The 16,352-nt window shown below is 41.1% G+C and overlaps 1 protein-coding gene across 1 annotated transcript; it reads left to right on the top strand.

Moving 5' to 3' along the window:
* Positions 1-50: 50 nt before the first annotated feature.
* LOC104248466 (phosphoribosylamine--glycine ligase-like) lies at positions 51-4,048 on the top strand. Its single transcript, XM_009804721.2, has 4 exons — positions 51-411; positions 942-1,315; positions 1,460-1,990; positions 3,219-4,048. Exons 1-4 carry the CDS (start codon positions 177-179, stop codon positions 3,624-3,626), a joined length of 1,548 nt encoding a protein of 515 aa, XP_009803023.1. The 5' UTR covers positions 51-176; the 3' UTR covers positions 3,627-4,048.
* The last annotated feature ends 12,304 nt before the right edge of the window (positions 4,049-16,352 follow it).

The raw sequence follows: 16,352 nt of genomic DNA, 5'->3' as shown, positions 1-16,352 counted from the left end.
TCAAAGACCTCATATTTCATATACTATATACTTTTTTTGGGGGACATAAAAATACTTTGTCAAACGTGCTAAAACCCCAAACAACCCACTAAAACCTAAAGCAATCCGTCCTCTTCCCTACTTCTTTCTTTGAATTTTTTTTCTTTTCTCGGTTAAGGAGGTGAATTGGTAAAGAAATGACCTGTATCTCTCTCAGTATAGGAGCTACTACTGCATTAAAGTTTGTAAGCAATTGCCAAAACCATTCAGCGAAGCTGTTCTCAGCAACCCAACAGCGTTTTTTCAACCTCAGCTCCGCCAGTTGGGATTGTTCCAATTTTTCACTTCGTCATACTTCTTGCCGTGGTTTTAATACTCACAAATCTTTCGCCACTGTTTTCAATAGCCTTCCTGTGGATAATGGCAACCCCAGTAAGAACTACTAACTCTAGTTTTATCTTTCCAATGTATGAGAAATTGGGGTTTTTTTGCTTTTTAATTTTTTTTCCAGTATTATCCCCTAAAGCAGCTATTTTCAATTATTCTGGTTATTTCCGCTTTTGAAAGCTGTTTTTGTACTTTGTTTGGCTAATATTTTAGCAATTATATGTCTTTGATATTTCAGGTTCTCAATTATCCTGCTTATTCTAAAATGATTCAATTTTTTTTTTCTCACTGAACGGATATGTTAATGCCTGCTTCTGTCTTAGGTTCTGATTTTCACTTCCCTTTAGAGTAAAATGAAATTTTGAGTTGTTATTCAATACTTTGGAATAGCCATCATGCCATATAATGCCAAAAGATTCTTTCTTAATATAAGCATCAATTCTTTTGGTTGTATTATTTATCTGGCACAGACTAGCTATTTAACTAGCATAATTAGCACAGTTGATATGGATATAATGTAGAAGCTGTTATAATTTTTTGCATTATTTATTGATTCATTCTATTTGGTATTATAGAGGAAAGGGTGGTTGTCTTGGTAATTGGAGGAGGAGGAAGAGAGCATGCGCTCTGTCATGCTCTGAGGCGATCCCCTTCTTGTGATGCAATTTTCTGTGCACCTGGTAATGCTGGAATTTCCAGCTCAAGAGATGCTACTTGCATAACAGACCTTGATGTTTTAGATAGTTCAGCTGTGATCGCTTTTTGTCGTAAATGGGGAGTTGGGCTGGTTGTTGTGGGACCAGAGGCTCCTCTTGTTGCAGGTCTTGCTAATGATCTTGTTAAGGAAGGAATTCCTACCTTTGGCCCCTCTTCAGAAGCAGCTGCTTTAGAAGGTTCTAAGAACTTCATGAAGAGTTTATGCGATAAATATGGAATTCCAACTGCAAAGGTTTGTGCAATATATCTTGTTTCATCTATATTTGCTTGTTCTTTTTAATAAAAATGTATTAATATTCATATGATACCTGGCTTTTCTACTTGGCTCAATTCATGTCTTGATTTGACTTCATCTATGGTGGATATATTTGTGCAGTATCAAGCATTTACGGACCCATCCGCTGCAAAAGAGTACATCAAACAGGAAGGTGCCCCTATTGTTGTTAAAGCTGATGGATTGGCTGCCGGTAAAGGAGTTATTGTTGCCATGACATTGGAGCAAGCATATGAGGCGGTTGATTCTATGCTTGTGGAAAATGTTTTTGGTTCTGCTGGTTCTCGAGTCATCGTAGAGGAATACCTGGAAGGAGAGGAAGCATCATTTTTTGCCCTGGTAGATGGTGAGCATGCCATACCTTTAGAATCTGCTCAAGACCACAAACGAGTTGGGGATGGCGATACAGGACCAAATACCGGTGGTATGGGGGCATATTCTCCGGCTCCTGTCTTGACAAAAGAATTGCAATCAGTGGTCATGGAGTCTATAATTTTCCCTACAGTAAAGGGAATGGCTGAAGAAGGCTGCAAGTTTGTCGGGGTTTTGTATGCTGGGCTCATGATTGAGAAGAAAACTGGTTTTCCGAAGTTAATTGAGTACAATGTGCGCTTTGGAGATCCAGAATGCCAGGTTAGTTGGATTTGCTTGCCACTTGCAATCAAACTTGTTATTTTCGTATTGAAAGTTGTGTTAGTACCATAGATCTTTGTTTCAAGTTAAGCATAGGGAAGCACTGGAAGCGTCAGCTATTTCACTTTGGTTTATGATGAATATGTTGTTTGAAACATACTGCTTTCTATTGATCACATGATGTGGCACTTGCTAAGTAGTGTTTCAGCAGCTATAGATGCACCGCGGAGTAACATATACTACTTTCATTCTTTTGTGAAAAAAGAGTTATCACTATTGTGTCCTACAAGTGAAAAATATTACTAAATTGGTTGAAAATCACTTGTGTGGGAAACTGATTGGTTTCAGAGGTGGATAATAGCGGTGCTTTTGCAAGGTGAGCTGGTGCTCTTCTTCCAATTATGGACTTGAATACCTGATCTCTAAGATGATTCATAGTCTTTTGGCATTTCTATTTGGATAACAAGTTACTATTGCCTCTTTACATAATCCTCTTCCAATTTGTTGCCATATTACTTGCAATTTGTTCATGTTAGAGCATCTCTCCTAGGGTGTTCGGTTTCATCGCGTTTTTATCGAAGTATGGTTGCTATTATACTATCTTGATTAATAGACTTAGCTTATTATGGGACCTCATAGTTCCTATTTAATTGCATCTAATGATGCAGTTTGAGTAGCTGAATAAGGGTTCAAGTGAACATTCGATTGAACCTTTCTTGGATGATTAGCAATCCCAAAGAGTTGCTGGTAATTTTTTTTACGTACGTTGGGTTGGAAATTGAGTACAGTGGGGTGAGGGAGGTGATGTGGAGACCCTGTTTAGTTCCATATTGCTGGGATATCACTTTTCAAAGAGTTAAAAAAGAAAACAATGGATGTCTTCGTGTTCACTTGGGTTTGCATATTGGTCTAGTTAAAGCAATAGTGATTGAGTTAGTTCATCATATATCTGTGTCCTATGCTTTGTGTATTGAAGGAAGGCAGAATTGTAGGGAAGGGCAATTCTTGGTCACAAAAAGAGCAGAAGTTTGATTTGATGTACTTCTCTTCTTTTGATGTTTGTCTACCCTACTCAACTATAGCTGGCAAACTCTTCTGGTTACTTCTTTGGAGGTTTTACGTGGAACATGATGCAAAAGCAAGTAAAATAGGAGTGGGTCCTAATTGTTCTTAATGTAAATACTCTATCCCATGTTGTAGTTTTAAACTCTTTTTACTATGCTTGCAGGTGTTGATGGTTCGGTTAGAGTCTGATTTGGTCGAAGTTCTGCTGGCAGCTTGTCGTGGAAAGCTGTGTGGGGTGTCTTTGGACTGGTCCCCTGGGTCAGCGATGGTGGTTGTTATGGCAAGTAAAGGCTACCCCGGCAGCTACCAGAAAGGAACAGTCATCCATAAACTCGAGGAAGCAGAGCAGGTTGCTCCGTCAGTCAAAGTTTTCCACGCTGGGACTGCTTCCGATGCAGATGGAAATTTCATAGCTACTGGGGGACGTGTTCTTGGAGTCACGGCGAAAGGGGAGGATCTTGAAGAGGCACGAGATAGAGCCTACCAAGCCGTTGAACAAATTAGCTGGCCTGGAGGTTATTATAGACGAGATATTGGTTGGAGAGCACTACCTCAGAAACAATATTCTTGAGGGTGAACTCCTACAATTGTACGTTACATATGGAGGGAGTATGATATCATTTTTGGAGCGCGATATGGATATCAGCTTGTTGGTCGTATCAGACAACTCATCTGGCGTGGTGTTTGATCAGACTGAAGTATCTATAATGGAGTCATCCAATGTTAGACTAAATAATAGGATCCGGGAATAGATTGAAAACCTTGAATTAAGAATAGAACAATTTAACCATAATAAGTGTTTTTGTTTTGTCTGGAGTAAGTATGATTAGCTGCAATGTGTTATGTGCACATCTGATTTTGTAACTTAATAATCTAGTTGGATCACTGTACTTTTTTGTTTAGAGAGTAGACTTTGATATGATACTCTATTGTATATTTTGATGTCACACTCCATTTGGGGAAAGGGCAATGAAGATGTTTCTTTAGTTAAAATTTATTTGTCAGATGAGCCACTAGGAAGATTACAGAGTAACAAAGTGTTGGACAAATTTGATTATGGAGGATAGGATTATCAAAGCTTGAGGCATGTCAAGGGCACTGTCCTTAAGGATGTTCCGCTCACACTAATGATGAATAAAATTAGGCATATTTTTCAGGATTCAACAAGCTCCTTCAGTAATAAATTGGAAACAGAACTAGCAGAAAATTCAATAAAGAACACCAACATAGAAGGAGCAGAAATAAAAAGGAGAGTTGGAAATAATTGTTACTGTCCACAAGAGTGACATGTATAGGTGTAGGAAATAATTGTTATTGTTCACAATATAAAGAAGTTTGAAAAAAGTGTCTCTTTAGCTCTCCAAAAACCATGTATATATAGGTTTTGCTCCAACGACTTGTTTCCATGGGTTAGTTCACGGTTAATTTCTAACAGCTAGTTTGTAACGCTAATTTTACTATTTCAAGCAAAGAGAAAGTAGATAAAAATAAGTGGCATTTTCTGTCAACAAGCAAAATCAAAATGTCTGTAGAAATTTCTAGAAGTTAAACCCTAAGAACACGATTGAGAATCCGATTGTACAGAGAAATATGTTAGCTTTATTATTGATACTCTGTCTTTTTGAAAGATTGAATATTACACCAGTGTAAAGAAAAAAAATCTTCTATTATATACATAAAGAATACAACCGGGTCGGGTCTGTCACTTAAATAAAAAGAGATCCGCGTGTAGCCCAGTTATGGAGGCCTTATTCTTTCTTGGGCCGATATTACTCTTTTGGGCTGCAACTGAACACTTTGGAGTTCAACACCACCCTCAAGCTGGAAGGGGAGTCCATTCCAAGCTTGGAGATGAAATACTGCTGCTCAACACCTGGCAAAGACTTGGTGAAAATGTCAGCTAATTGAGAAGTGGTAGAAATGGAGCGAAGACTAATAACCCCATCAGACAAAGCATTCCTCACAAAGTGGCAATCCACTTCTATGTGTTTAGTGCGCTCGTGGAACACCAGGTTCTTATTAGCAATATGGACAGCTGCTTGGTTATCACAGTAAACATCAACCGAAAAAAGAGCAGTAACACTAAGTTCACCAAGAAGTCTTAACAATCAGGATATCTCGGTAACAACTAGACGCAATGCCCTATATTCTGCCTCAGCAGAAGACAAAGCAATAGTAGGTTGTTTCTTGGATTTCCAAGAAATAGGACAACCACCAAGAAAGAGAATAAACCCACTAATAGACCTCCTCGAATTAGCACAATTGGCCCAGTCATAACCACTAAAACCTTTCAGACAAAATCAGAATTAGCAGAGAGAAACAACCCCAAAGTACGTGTCCCAGAAAGATGCCTCAACACATGTAAGGCGACATCCAAATAAGGCACTCGAGGAGAAGACGTAAATTGGCTTAGATGTTGGACTATGTAGGACAAATCAGTGTTAGTGTGTTGAAGATAATTCAATTTACCCACAAGTCTTCTGTAGAGGGAAGCATCAAGTAACAACTCACCCATATCAGCAGACAACTTAAGATGAGGATCAAGAGGTGCTACCATAGGAGAAACAACAGAACAGTTAAACTCAGAAAGTAAATCTAAACAAAACTTATGCTGGTTCATGAAAAATCCAGAAGACTGCCGAACAATTTCCAAACCAAGAAAGTAGTGAATTTCCCCAAGATCTTTGATCTTGAATTCAGCATCTAGAAAACGTTTGAGACTAGTAATTTCAGCCAAATCATCCCTAGCAACCAGAATATCGTCAACATAAACAGCAACTACAGTCAAAGAACCATTCACTAGCTTTGTAAACAAAGAGTAATCATTTAGACTAGGAAGAAAACCTTTAGACTGAAGTGCTGAAGACAACTTAGCATACCACTAGCATGAAGCCTGCCTCAGTCCATAAAGGGATTTATTGAACTTGCAAGCCCGGGTGGAAGAATCAGAACTAGCAACAGAAAGCCCCCGAGGAATCTTCATGTAGACCTCCTCATCCAAATCCCCATGCAAAAATGCATTATTAACATCTAATTGAAAAACTATCCAATTGCGTTTAATAGCCACAAAAAGTAAATATCTAATAGTAGTAAGTTTCACAACAAGAGAAAATATTTCAGTGAAATCAATACCCTTTTTTTACTGTCTCCCCTAATGACCAACCTAGCTTTATACCGCTCAATGGAACCTTTTGTTTGAGTTTATACACCCATTTTCAAGGAATGACCTTCTTCCCAGGAGGAAGTGGGATAATTTCCCAAGTGTGATTAACTTCTAGAGCCTAAAACTCTTTCATCATAACATCCTGCTAATTGAGATTAGAAACTGCCTAATGATAGAATTAAGGTTCTAGCAAACAAATGTCATCAGAGGAGAGAGGTGTCTTAGACTTAGACACAGAGGTGCATACATAGTCCTTCAAATAAGCAGGAGTATTATGGACTCTAGTAGACTTCCTAAGGGGAGGAAAATGATCAGAGAGGGATACAGAAGGAGGATTCTCAGTGCTAGGCATAGGATTTGGAATAGGGACATGAGTAGAAGCAGAAGGAGAAGGCATAGTAGAGGGAGGAGCACGAGAAGAAGGGATATCAGAGGGAGAGATGGAAAGAGGAAACAAATGAACAGAAGATGAGTTTGAAAAAGGAAAAATATGTTCATGAAAAACTACGTCTCTCGAGTGAAATGTGGCTGAAGAAGAAAGATTAAGGAGTTTATAGGTTTTCTTCCCAGGATTGTATCCAATGAATACAGAAGAGATGGTCCTGGATTTAAACTTGTCTCTATAAGGTTTTGGCACAACAACAAAGGCTAAGTATCCAAATGTTTTCCAGTGATTGACAGAAGGAGAAACTCCATGCAAAAGCTCAAAAGGGGATTTGTTATCCAACAAAGGGGAAGGGAACCTGTTAATCAAGTGAGTGGCTGTTAAGATACATTCACCCCAATATTTGACTGGCAATTTGGACTGAAAAAGAAGAGCTCAGGCAATTTCTAATAAGTGCTTGTGTTTCCTCTCCACTGCACCATTTTGTTGAGGTGTGTGAGAACAAGAAGTTTGGTGTAATATCCCAAGAGAAGAAAAGAATGAAATGGCTACAGAACTACTACTCGGCTCAAAATAATTATCAGAGCTAATGGTTTTAATAAGGCAACCAAACTGATTCTGAACCATATATATGAAAGTCTTGAGTATAGTGAAAGCATTTGCCTTAGAAGATAAAAGGTGGGTCCAGGTTGCCCTGATATAGTCATCTACAAAGGTAGTAAAGTATTTAAATCCATTGTAAGTATGAGTATGATATAGTCCCCAAAGATCAACACGCACTAGTTGAAAAGGAGTGGAAGAATGAATGTTGCTTTCAAGAAAAGGTAGCCTCTGATGCCTTACCATGGGACATATTGGGAACATAAAGGTTTGCTTCTTAGGAAGCATATCAGATAAAAGAGGAACTGATTTTATTTTAGCAAAAGGTATATTACCTAATCTTAAATGCCATGCATGATCAAAAGATAAAGCAGAAGGTAAAACATTGCCAGACACATCAATTAAGGAACTGACAGAACTAGATTGAAAACTACTCTTATTAGAATAATTAATGATGGCAGTTATGGTATTTACAAATGAAGAATCACAGGAATCAAAAGATGAAAGAGTATCTGAATACAAGAGGTATAACCCTTTCTGAAGTCTACCAAGAACTAGTGGCTTCTTCAGAAAAGGACCATGCAACAAGATGCAAACAAAAGGAGAGAATAAGACATAACTACTAAGATGAAGCAATAATTCAGAAAGAGAGATAAAATTGTAATGAAATGAAGGTACAAACAAAATATTTGGAAGAGATATATCATAAGAGAGGGAAAAAGTGCCATTACAAGTAATTTTAACCTTGTAACCATTAGGAAGGGTTAAAAGATAAGGAAAAAGTAAAGGTTTAATATCTCGAAGAAGTGATTTGTATGGTGTCATGTGGTTTGTATCACCCAAGTCTATAATCCAAACACTACTATCTATCCTAGACACATTGCAAGCAAGAAAACCATTAGAACGAAAATCAGCAGAGTTCAACATACCTGCAAAATTTGCAGATCCTGAAACTGATTCTAGAGGTGCAGAAGACACCTTTGTCTGCTGAATGAGGGAAATGAGATGCTCATACTGCTCCTTATTTAACATACTGCCTCCAATATCAACCTGAATCACCTTGGAACCATCTGCGCTAGAATCCTCAGAATGAGCCACCATTTGAGAATCAGACACTTGAGCATAAGCGGCAGATTGCTTGAACTTTGTCCCAAAACTAGGGGGATATCCATGTAACTTGTAACATCAATCAATCGAATGGCCCGGTTTCTTACAATATTTGCATATAATGCTAGAATTGGGTTTCTTAGGCATCTCAAAACTAACTCTTTGAGTGTAAGGTTTCTGAATGGAGGCAGGAAGAGATTGACCATAGGGCTTCTGTACAGTAGTGGAAAAAGAGGCAGACACAGAGCTGAAAGAGGGAGCAGAAGTCTGGACTTCAGCCTGACTTTCATCTTCAATAAGCATTGCATATACACTGTCAATATCCAGGAGAGGCTTTATCATCAAAATATTCCTTCTAACATTAGAATAGAATTCATTCAGCCCCATTAAAAATTGGTGCACTTTCTGGTCCTCCTCTAGTTTCTAAAAACCTTCTTTACACCCACAAACACAGGGAGGATATGTGATAGAGAAATCCAATTCATCCCAAAGCTTTTTGATCCTACTGAAATAGGAGGCTATGTTGGATGAACCCTGAGAAATTGAAGAGATTTCTTTGCGTATTTGAAACACTTTAGTTCCATTTGGCTTTCCATAACGTTGTTCGATCTCCTTCCATAGTTTTTGGGCAGATTCAGTATGCATCACGCTTTATCTGATTTCTAAATCCAGGCTATTTAGAATCCAAGCTGTAACCATGTCGTTGCACCAATACCAAGCCTCATATAGAGGCAAATTCGTACTGGGCTTAGCAACTGTCCCATTGATTAAACCTATCTTGTTCTTACATGAAAGAGCTATGAGCATACCTTGACGCCAACTTCCATATCCTAATCCATTGAAAATACTAGCTACAATTACAGTACCAGGAGAATCTAATGGATACAGATAGAGTGGGTGGGATGGCTCTACAATTGACAGTGCAGATTCAGAAGTTGTAGAATCACTACTCACATTCGAAGAATTACCAGTAGAACTCATCTTTACGTCAAATTAGGGTTTTGAAATGTAAAAAAAGTATTCAATCAACTGATTTACGAAGCGGAGTAGAAGATAACAATACCAGACTTCTCAACAGAGTGAAGAGAAGAAAAAAATCTGTAAAAAAATCAGGTGCTTTCGTTGCCGGAAAATAAAAAAACTGCGATTCAAACCACAAGGGTAACACCGGAAGAATTTCCACACGACGATCTATCGAACTCCAAGCTCCAATACCATGTCAACAAGCAAAATCAAGATGTCCGATGAAATTTGTAAAAGTTAAACCCTAAGAACACGATTGGGAATCATATTGTAGAGAGAGAAATACGTGAGCTTTTTTATTGATACTCTGTCTTTTTGAAAGATTGAATATTACACCCGTGTAAAAAAAACAATCTTCTATTATATATATAAATAATATAACCGGGTCGGGCAGTCACTTAAATAAAAAGGGATCCGCGTGTAGCCCAGTTATGGAGGCCTTGTTCTTTCTTGGACTGATATTACTCTTTTAGGCTGCAACTGAACACTTTGGAGTTTAACATTTTCTTTTGAGATACTTAAAAATGTCAATACCAAGTAGCTTAGTGTTAGGGCCTCACTCTTTGACATCGGGCATGACCCGGTTGTGGAAAGGATTGGGCATGATGGACTTGTCATTGGCCTATGTGCGGGTAGAACAATCATGCGGGCAACAGACAAGACATTGTCATGTGGGCTATTGTGAGCAGGTATTGGCCAAGGTCTTGGGAAAAGCAAGACATGCTTGGAAAAGGCTTGACAAGGCAGTGTGGGCGATGTTGGGATGACATGGCATGACATGCGCGCCAACGTTAGTGGCACAGGCACTTCAGGTTATGGCAGCAACAAGTATGGGCTAAGCTAAAATGCGATAGTGCTGGATGATGGCAAAGGCTTTCAATAGCTAAGACAAGGCTATGTAAGGAAAATACAAGCAATGGCACGGGTGAAACAAGGGGTTGACATGGGCAAGGCAGAAACTTGGCCAAGGCATGTGTGGCAAAATCATGGGCGGTAGATAGTGGCAAGGCATTGGTGCGGAGCAATTTCAAAATGAGCCAAGGCTGGGCGCAATGCCTCCTCTAAAATCAACTCTCGAAGACCATCCACATTAGGCACACAAACTCGACCCTGCAATCTCAATACTCCATCATCACCTAAGGAAACCTGCTTGCCACCTCCGTGCTGCACCGTGTCTCTAAGGACACACAAATGGGGATCATCATACTGCCGATCACAGATACGCTCCAATAAAGAAGAATGAGCGACCGTGCAAGCTAACACACGACTGGGCTTAGAAATATCCAACCTCATGAACTGATTAGCCAAAGCCTGAACATCCAAAGTAAGCAGCCCCTCATCGACCGGAATATAAGCAAGACTGCCCATACTGGCTGACTTCAAACTCAAAGCATCGGCCACCACATTGGCCTTTCCCGAATGATATAAGATGGTGATATCATAGTCCTTTAACAGCTCCAACCACCTTCTCTGCCTCAAATTCAACTCCTTTCTGCTTGAACAAGTACTGCAGACTCTTGTGATCCGTGAACACCTCATATGCCACACCATACAGATAATGCCTCCAAATCTTACAATGGTTGCTAACTCCAAATCATGAACCAAGTAGTTCTTCTCATTAATCTTTAACTCCCGTGAAGCATAAGCAATGACTTTGCCATCCTGCATCAACACCGCACCAAGCCCAATACGAGATGCATCACAATAAACTGTGTATGGCCCTGAACCTATGGGCAAAACCAACACCGGTACCGTAGTCAAAACTGTCTTGAGCTTATGAAAACTCGCCTCACACTCGTCCGACCACCTGAACTGGGCACCCTTCTGGCTCAACCTGGTCATCGGGGCTGCAATGAACGAAAACCCCTCTACAAACCGGCGATAATAGCCTACCAACCCCAAGAAACTTTGGATCTCCATAGCTGATGCTGGTCTAGGACAGTTCTTGACTGATTCAACCTTCTTCGGATCAACCTGAATACCCTCTGCTGATACAACATGACCCAGGAATGCAACTGAACTCAACCAGAACTCACATTTTGAAAACTTGGCATACAACTGACTATCCCTCAAAGTCTGAAGAACCACTCTAAGATGCTGCTCGTGCTCCTCCCGACTGCTGGAATATATCAAAATATCATCAATGAAGACTATCACGAATGAATCCAAGTAAGGCCTGAACACTCGGTTCATCAAATCCATAAAAGCTGCTGGGGCATTTGTCAACTCGAATGACATCACCAAGAACTCATAATGCTTGTACCGAGTGCGGAAAGTTGTCTTAGGGACATCGAATGCCCTAATCCTCAATTGATGGTAGCCAGATCTCAAGTCAATCTTGGAAAATACCTTGGCACCCTGAAGCTAATCAAACAAATCATCGATCCTTGGCAATGGATACTTATTCTTGATTGTAACCTTGTTCAACTGTCGGTAATCAATATACATTCTCATGGATCCGTCCTTCTTCATAACAAACAACACCGACACACCCCAAGGCGAAACACTAGGTCTAATGAAGCCTTTTTGAAGCAAGTCTTGCAACTTCTCCTTCAACTCTTTCAACTCAGGCGGGGCCATACGATACGGTAGGATAGAAATGGGCTGAGTGCCCGGAGCCAAATTAATGCAGAAGTCAATATCCTTATGGGTGGCATACCCGGCAGGCCTGAAGGGAATACCTCAGGGAACTCACGAACAACATGCACAGAATCAATAGAAGGAACCTCGGCACTAAAATCACGAACATATGCTAAATAGGCCAAACACCCCTTCTCGACTATACGCCGAGCCTTCACATAAAAGATAACACTACGTGTAAAATGACCAGGAGTCCCCCTCCACTCTAAACGAGGCAAACCCGATAAGGCTAAGGTCACAATCTTGGCATGACAGTCCAGGATAGCGTGGTAAGATGATAACCAAGCCATCCCCAGTATGACATCAAAATCAACCATGTCCAGAAGCAACAAGTCTACACGAGTCTCAAGACCCTCAATCACAACTATACAAGAGCGATGAACTCAATCTACCACAATAGAATCACCCACCGGTGTAGACACATATACATGGGCACTAAAGGAATCACTAGGCATGACTAGATATAGTGCAAAATAAGATGACACATATGAGTATGTAGACCCTGGGTCAAATAAAACTGAAGAATCTCTGCCACAAACTAGAACAGTACCTGTAATAACTACATAGGAAACCTCAGCCTCAGGCTTGGCGGGAAGAGTATAACATCAGGGCTGGGCCCCTCCACCCTGGACTACATCTCTGGGATGGCCTGCAGCTGGCTGGCCTCCACCTTTAGCGGTTTGAGCTCCACCTCTAACATATCTACCTCCACCTCTAGCACCTCTACCCCCACCTCTAGCTAGCGGAGCGGGTGGCGAAACACTTGGTGCCTAAACCATAACACCGGAACCCTGCTGCTACGACTGAGTACCCACTAATCTTGGATAAGCCCTCCAGATATGACAATACTTACCGCACTCAAAATATCCACCTGAATGTTGTGGCTGAGGAAACTGAGATTAACTCTGGCGACCTGAATGACCACCTCGAAAATTTTGGAGCGGCGGTGCGCTGATAGGAGCTGGTGGTGCACTATAGAGCTGCTGATTAGAATAATGCATATGAGAACTACGACCACCTAAAACGCCATGAGAAACCTGAAGTGCTGACTAAAAGGTCCTAGGAGGATGGCCTCTACCATACAAATCCCTGCCTCTAGACGAGGCACCACTGAATCTGCCTGAATGACGAGGCCTCTTATCCGACCCATGACCACCTCCCTGCGACAGGACCATCTCCACTCTCCTAGCCACATTGGCCGTCTCCTGAAAGAAATCTCACTCCCTGTCTCCCTAGCCATCTGAAGACGAATCTGATGAATAAGTCCCTCAATGAACCTTCTCTCTCTCGGTGGAAGTATGATAAGAGCATTACGAGCCAAGTCGATGAATCTGGTCTCATACTGGGTAACAGTCATAGAACCCTGCTGGAGATGCTCAAACTGTCTCCGATAGGCCTCTCTCTAAGTGATGGGGAGAAACTTCTCCAGAAATAGCTGAGTAAACTACTCCCAAGTCAAAGCTGGTGATCCGGCTGGTCTAGCCAAACAATAGTCTCTCCACCAAGTCTTGGCGGATCCAAACAAGCGAAAAGTAGCAAAATTGACCCCATTGGTCTCCACTATCCCTATGTTCCTGAGAACCTCATGACAACTGTCTAGATAATCCTGGGGATCCTCAGAAGATGCACCACTAAAAGTAGTAGTGAAGAGCTTGGTGAACCTGTCCAATCTCCACAAAGCATCGGCAGACATAACTGCTCCATTACCGGCTTGAGCTACCACACCTGGCTGAATTGCTCCAACTGGATGAGCTGCTGGAGTTTAAAACTGGGGAGCCATCCGCTCCGGAGTGTGAGTAGCAGGAGTCTGGGCTCCTCCTCCAGCCTGAGAGACGGTTGCTGCTATAGGAAGCAAGCCTGCCTAGGTGACACTCTCCGTAAGGCCCACTAGACGGACCATAGCATCCTGGAGTACTGGGGTAGTAATTAACCCCTCTAGGACCAGAGCTAGGCCCACCAAAACTGTTTGGGCCGGAACCTCATCATCAAAGTCAACATGAGGCTCCACCGCTGGTGCTGCTGCTCTGGGCTGAGCTCTGCCCCTACCTCGGCCTCTAGCACAGCCTCGACCTCGCCCTTTGCCCCTCGTGGGAGCTGCTGCTAAGGGCTCGGGCTGCTGATCGGTGTATGAGGAAGCGCGTGTTCTCGCCATCTACAAAAGAACAGAGTAAAAATTCAATTAGCATTGAGAAATCAAACCGCACGACAAGAAAGAATAAATGTGAAGTTTTTCCTAACTTTGTAGCCTCTGAGGAATAAATACAGACATCTCCGTACCGTCCCTCAGAATCTACTAAGCTTGTCCGTGAATTGTGAGACCTATGTAACCTAGAGCTCTGATACCAACTTGTCATGACCTAGATTTCCCATCCTCGGGAGTCATGATGGCGACTACTCGTGAAAGCTAGGCAAGCCGCTATTGTAGAATTTCTAACTCATTTATTAGCCCTTTATAACAATTTAAACTAACATGTGATCAATAGTGAAATATTAATGATAAATAAATGCAAGCGGAAGATTTAATCTGATAAATTAACCATAAACAGTGCGACAATGCCAACATACATCTCTACCCGGAATCCGGTGTCACAATATCACGGATTATCTACGAATACTACATACAAATGTCTGAAAGAAAAGTACTATCTGTCTCAGAAGTAGATGAAAACAGAATACATATAAGGATAGAAGAGAACGTCGGGCCTGCGGACGCCTGCAGGACTACCTCGGGATCTCTAGCTGGACTGAAGGCAGAACCCCAAAGCTACAATCCCAAAAGCTACTCCGGGATCTGCACATAGTGCAGAGTGTAGCATCAACACAACCGACCCCATGTGCTGGTAAGTGGATGGCCTAACCCCGGCGAAGTAGTGACGAGACTAGAACCAGACTACCAAATAACATGTGCAGTTATATAATATGCAATGAAAAATAAAACAGGAACAAGAGGTAAAGATAGGAGGGGGTACATGCTGCGGGGGAGTATCAATATCAACAGTAAATCAAGAGAAAAGGCATAAGGATATCTTAGAATTCACAGCAAGACAATAAGGAACTCGTAACCAATCTATAAACACATTGTATCATTAATTATTGTGGCGCGCAACTCGATCCCAACACATAACAACACTGTTGCGGCGTGCAACCCAATCCGATTATATTACTGTTGCGGCGTGCAACCCGATCCAGTTATATCATTGTTGCGGCGTGCAACCCGATCCCCATACAATATTGTTGCCGCGTGCAACCCGATCCAAATATATCATTGTTGTGGCACGTAACCTGATCCACATATACAATCAACAACAATCATAATAAGAGTCTCGCCAAGGGATCAATAAAGAACTACACTATCCCGGTAAGGGAATCGACAGTTTAAGTAAATACATCTCGGCAAGGGAAAAACAGCTATAACCAAACTTGTTCCAATATCTAATTACCTCAACTAGCACCAATACTCAATCTTAAGTAACTTTCACAAGAATAATCATAATCCTTGCTCAACACCGATAATCAACCACTTAGGCATTCATAGTAATTACTAAGAATACTATAAATTTCAATTTAAGACTCACGATCATGCTCGACACCAACGTATAGATACTCGTCACCATGCCTATATGTCGTACTCAACAAGTAACAAGTAGCAAATAGGACACAACTCCTAATACCTCAAGCTAAGGTTAGACCAAACACTTACCTCGAACTTCCACGGCCAACTCAAGCCTCAAACACCACTTTCCCTTTTGAATTTGGCTCCAAATCAATTGTATCTAGACATAATCGACTTAATAACATCAATAAACGCTAAACAATCCAATTTCAATGCTTAATTATAGATTTCCTATCATTCTTCCCAAAAAGTCAAAAATTGACCCTAGGACCGCTTGGTCAGAACACTAGGTTCAGACCAAAACCCAATCACCCATTCATCCACGAGCCTGAATATATAATTAGTTCCAAAATTTGACCGCAAAACGAGGTCTAAATCCCAATTATACAAAAAGCTCTAACTCTACCCAAATCCCTAATTTTCTACCCTTAAGAACATGATTTAAGCCTAGAAATCTAATAGGTGTTAATAGAAATTGAAGAAAATGAGTCTAAGATTACATACCTACGGATTTGTGGTGAAGTTCTATTTCAAAAATCGCCCAATTTGGAGTTTGGAAGAAGAAGTAATGAAATTTTGGTTATATGCCCTTTTGGCTTCTGTTTTAAAATCACTGGATAGGCCTTAATCGCATTCCCGATAGGCCTGTCGCATTCCTGATGAGTCAGGCTTAGGTGACCTTCACATTCGCGATCTCAGGCTCACATTCACGGAGCTGTGACTCCTCGAGCCTTCGCGTTCGCGGGCCAGTGGTCGCGTTCACGTA

This window comes from Nicotiana sylvestris, chromosome 1 (assembly GCF_000393655.2).
Source record: "Nicotiana sylvestris chromosome 1, ASM39365v2, whole genome shotgun sequence".
Lineage (NCBI taxonomy): Eukaryota > Viridiplantae > Streptophyta > Magnoliopsida > Solanales > Solanaceae > Nicotiana > Nicotiana sylvestris.
The sequence above is the reverse complement of the archived record's forward strand: the minus strand, read 5'-3'. Positions and strand labels throughout refer to the sequence as shown.

Coding starts and splice junctions, on each gene's coding strand:
- LOC104248466 (XM_009804721.2), top strand. CDS start 177: ATGACCTGTATCTCTCTCAGTATAGGAGCTACTACTGCATTAAAGTTT. Junction 1,316..1,459: donor ATGGAATTCCAACTGCAAAG/GTTTGTGCAATA, acceptor ATATTTGTGCAG/TATCAAGCATTTACGGACCC. Junction 1,991..3,218: donor TTGGAGATCCAGAATGCCAG/GTTAGTTGGATT, acceptor CTATGCTTGCAG/GTGTTGATGGTTCGGTTAGA.